Source organism: Eschscholzia californica, unplaced genomic scaffold, assembly GCF_041429995.1.
Source record: "Eschscholzia californica isolate CP2 unplaced genomic scaffold, dmEscCali1.0.p SCAF_3, whole genome shotgun sequence".
NCBI classification, from domain to species: domain Eukaryota; kingdom Viridiplantae; phylum Streptophyta; class Magnoliopsida; order Ranunculales; family Papaveraceae; genus Eschscholzia; species Eschscholzia californica.
Window position 1 is genome coordinate 15,003,815 of NW_028238420.1, and position 4,974 is coordinate 15,008,788.

General features: G+C 36.0%; 1 protein-coding gene across 1 annotated transcript; it reads left to right on the forward strand.

Annotated features, from left to right (window-relative positions):
- Window positions 1-526: 526 nt before the first annotated feature.
- LOC147548636 (uncharacterized) lies at window positions 527-4,974 on the forward strand. Its single transcript, XM_086671095.1, has 3 exons — window positions 527-1,450; window positions 3,713-3,830; window positions 3,946-4,974. Exons 1-3 carry the CDS (start codon window positions 633-635, stop codon window positions 4,150-4,152), a joined length of 1,143 nt encoding a protein of 380 aa, XP_086527221.1. The 5' UTR covers window positions 527-632; the 3' UTR covers window positions 4,153-4,974.

A 4,974-nucleotide genomic window follows, 5' to 3' on the forward strand; every position in this document is an offset into this window, starting at 1 on the left:
AGTAGTTCAATGAATTTACCTTTGAACAAAGAACGTAACCAAAAATTTTCTTCGATTTCAACTTTCCTTGGATGAGAATCTAGATTCTTCACTCACATATATAGTAGAAAAGGTCAACACTTGGTTGCCCAAGTGGTTCGTAGTATTGACATAAACTCAAAAATTCTGGAAGTCTCAGGTTCGATTCCCAGAGGTGGAATCTCTGATTATTGAATTTGAGTTATTAAAGGTATACATAATAATAAATTTGTCCGACTCTAAACTCTATATCGTTGGGCTTTAGGGGCCTTTAATTATTGGTTTAACTTATGTGGTTATCATACGTATCACATCTTGATGATGTATCAATGTCTTGTAATTACTAACGTAGATCGTAGGAAATTTCTCGAAACAAATACTTATATAGTACTAGAAGAGGTTGAAAAAACAATTGTGGGAGCCCACCGGGTGGATGTGCCCCTTCCCATTTATAAACGTACCTGGGCTTTGTCTGGGCCGACCATTTAGTTCACAAATGACCTGCGCCGCATTTAAGCGGGCCGAATGACACCACTAGAGTCTATGACCGAGTTATCCTGAGAAGTAGTCATAAACCCTGAACCCCATTACACCACTTTGAACCTTCCATTGTAATGGTTTCGCTTAAGAGAACCCTAAAATCACTTCGCTACTACACAAGAATCAGATGCCCTGATTTTTCATCATCTCTAAACAATCATCTATTCAACTACCCAATTTCTCTTTCTACTTTCTCAACTCCCCAGCCTTACAATTCTTCCATTTCATCTCTCTTACCTTCATCAATCTTTCGCAGATCATTTTCAGATACTTCCCAATTGGTTTATAAAAATGTCATTGAAGAACAAACTGAACTAGGTACTCCATTAAGTGAAAAGAGTGGAAAAAATGGGTGTTTAGTGAAGAAATTGAAGGGAGAAAAGATACCCACTGATTCAAAGGTCAAGCAAATTAAGGATCTCAAGTCCAAATTGAGGAATTTAGAGAATGAAGTAAAGAATCTAAAAGGAATTGTTAAGGGTTCAGAGAAGAAGATGAAGAAGGGAATTTTGAGTACAAGAGAAGTTCCAAAGGGGGGTTCAAATTCAAACCCTAATAGTTTATATTCAGTGTTCACATCTAAACCCAAAAACATAAATTCTATGCCAGTAAAGAATTCAGGTGAGATGAAAAAACTTGTTGTCTCAAAACAAGAAAGAGTTTCTAAGTATAGAGAATTAAAACCTTTGAAGAAGGAAAACCCTATTAAAAAGGAGATATCCCCTGAGATGATTATGTTTGTAAGTCGTTTATATGAAGAAGGGTATCTAAATGATGCAAATTTCTTGCCACTGAAAGAGTTAGATCTTAATTCTTTATCAACCCATTATTCTCGCGATTTCTTAAGGTTTACAGCTGAAAGGTTTGGCAAAGATCATCAGGAAATTGCAAAGTAAGATTTCTTCTCCTCCTTTAAGTGTTTCACAATATATAGGTTATGTGATTCTTTAAAATAAGAAGTACATTACAAAAATTGTAGTTTGTCTATGAATCCCCTTGGCTTTAATTTATATGATAGGAAAAATAGAGTACATGATTTGTGGTTAAGCTTCTGTTTTAGGTTTTTCGAATGTAATATAGATGGTCTGCTATAGAAAATTTTGAAGTTTTGTGACTTGTAACTCTGAACTCTTATAGGCTGATTTAAGACGACGACTAGGTCTTGAAGCACGATTAAGCAGTTTATATTAATCTTTATTTTCTAGAAATATAAGTATTCGACAGGTAAAAATACCGATTCAAGATAGCCGGCAGCGAGGACTTGTACATATATAACCGTTCGCCACATATTAATAATCTTGTTTCGGATTAGATGATATCAGAGATAAACCAAATGATGCTATGGATACATTAGTAATACTTGTGAAAGTAAGACATGGGTGATAGAGAAGTAGCTCCCATCTGTTCATAGAGAATGGGAACAACAAAAAACCATTTTGTTGGAGTATTTTGTGTTGGGTCTAGTAAATCTCCGTATTGTTAGTTAAATGAAGTACACGGTTACCCAAGTTCAACATAACACACTAGCTAATTAGAAAATATTTTATCTACCTTCGTCACCTTTCACCAAATATATCTATATTCTCATTTCTTCATTCAGTAGGTTGCTTTTTCTTGTAAGATAATGACATTAGAATTATTAGGTAAGGAGAAACCAGTGAATTTTTCCCACTTACAAATTCGTCGAGGTTGTTGAAACAATATGAATAAAGAACTAAAAACCCTAGTGGGTTTCTAAAGGACGGTTTGGTAAATTTGGGATGTGCCTACTGAAAAGACACTTAATAACCCAACAAGCTCTGTCGAGAAACTGACTCCAAGTAGAATGCTAAAGAGATTCCGATGGTCGCAAGAATTCTAAAATTGGAAAGTAAGAGAAATTTAAGCAACCTGCTTGGAAGAGTTTATGATATAATACTTTAGGCAGTATCCCCATACTAACGCACCACCACTCTTGTAAAGCCCCACTTTGGTTGGTTGCAAATGTTTGTCTCTCTGGTGGAGATACCAGGGTCCGAATCTTATTGTGTCTAGAAGAAAAAATGCACGACTGCTCTATGTAGGCTGAACTGTGTGTACCATCATTGGAGACAATAGATAAAAGCTAATTAGGTTGCAGGAGAAGTGAGAGTTATGTGTAACATGTGTAGTTTTAAGGGAATGGTTAGAGAAAAAAAACCATCTTAGAACTTGTCATGTCATGATGAGAAGAATCTCGAAATGTCAGAGGTTATGGAGATCAGGCACTGAGGAATTCAAGTTCAAAGTTTCTCTTGTTGTGACCTAGTAGGTGGCTAGGATAGTATTTATAACTGAATGTTCTGAATTAGAAAACAATCACGAATTTTTGGGTCTAAGGTCCAAAAGGAGGAGGAATAATTAGTCATATATCCATCCATAAACCAATAAGGACTCTAAGCCCAAAATAAAATTTGAAATGAGAATTAGGTCCAAAATTACACTCTTTTGTGGACCCTAAGTCTGAAACCATTTTCTTCCTCCCCATATTGACCTCATTTGGAACTTATTCATTTCATTATGATGGAGAGAATCTGTGAGGATGTCACCAAAGCTAAGTGGCCGAAGTACAGAAGACTAATGCATCTCTTCAAACTAAAAGGACAGATTACAAGATAAGCAGCTCTAGTTTTCTGGAATGAGTATTAGGCAGCCAAGAGAGATGGCCAAAGAATGCTTCTAGCAGATTTTTAATCAATCAGAGAATAAGTGGACAGACCACGAAAAACATTATTGAAAGTGATAAATTCTGAGGTTTGGGTGAGTAGCCTCCAATAGTTGATAAGACAAATGGTTCGGATCGTTCAAAAGGCAAAGGAAGCAACAATCACCGCTCTTATGGAACTTAACCATTTTAGAAGGACATAGATGATAGTTGTAGATTACATGGTGCAAGAATTGAACAATCAGCTAGTAGAGGATATCTGATTTATGTTTTCAACCCCGAGTAGAAGATGTTAGTACACATTTATAATCCGATTTTTATTCCATGGTTCATCTTTAACTTTGAAAATAAAATGGTTGGAATCAGTTATTTCATATTTAATAAATACAATATCCTTGTTCATTTTAACTCTTCATTGTGATGACTTTTCCCCTATTCTGGGAAATATAACATATGATGCACACTTCACAGATGGTTGTCAGGTTCCGAATTGAAAAAAGTCGCTCTTTTTGGTTGCCCGTCTGTTGAAAGAAAAAATACATTTGCGGCTAAGAGATTACGTTCTTTTTTCAACATTCAGGAAGATACAGTAAGCAAGCTACATATCCACATAATTTCACATATTCACTTACCTTTTTCAATGGTGACTTTCTTTAGCTCTTAGCTCAAGGATGTCTTTGTTTCTCTTTTGCATTTTCCTTCAGGTATGCCGTACTTGCAAATTGAAAAATTCATGCGCATTTGTAAATAAAAAGGTATGGCAGAAAGAGAGTAATTTGAATTTACCCGACGTGATGAGGGTCCTCATTTCGTATGACTTGGAATCAATTCCTGAAGAGCTAGAAATACCAGATGAAATGATAAAATCTACAAAGAAATTGCTCAAGGACGTGATCAATCTCAGTATGTAATGTACAGGAGGGCCCAATCTTGGTTCAGGTAGATGAAGCTTCAACGCTCTCAGTTTTTTATATGTTTCAAACAGCAAGGTTAGCCTCCATTTTTCACATTTCTCTGAAATTTTGGATGCACCTCAAGCAAATCATGTTACTTCAAAAACATAGTCCAATTTATAGACCATTATCCCAGCTGGCCATAGGAGTCCCGAAGTAGATACATCTTGAGCAATCTTTCCTTGAGCCGGTCTTTAAGGAGAGTTGGGTGCAATAGACTTTGGCATTCTATCAGAGCTAGTGTTCCAGGAATAGGTGGGGTCTTCAAGGAGATTAACGCCCAAATGCCCAATGAACTCTTAACACATATATTTGGGAGCTTATAGTTCACAAATAGGTGACTGGTTTTCAAGTTAACGGCATCAGTAAGTATGCACGAGACCAGAAAACAGGAAAGGTTAATTCTGCCTTACAAGCATATAAATGAAGTTGCTACGTTGTTTGCACAATTGAAGTAGAAATCGGTCTATGTCATGTATTTATACTTCATTTTGATTAATCTTCAAGAAATCTCATGGAGTTTAGCTAATGGAATGACAAATTAATATGGAGTATACTTCAAATCATCATGGTGTCTTCCCTCACACTCAATTTCATCCTGTCGAGTTTTCTGCTCTGGTTTACGACCCACCATTTCATCTCTTTTCTTCTTGCTCAATGTTCCTTTAACTTGCATTTAAGTTCTTCGTCTTGGTGACCGAATTTGTCAGTTACCATCTCATAATGGTGATTTTTACTAGATGAATTTAATTGCTAGTGAATGCATCACCTTAACCTACA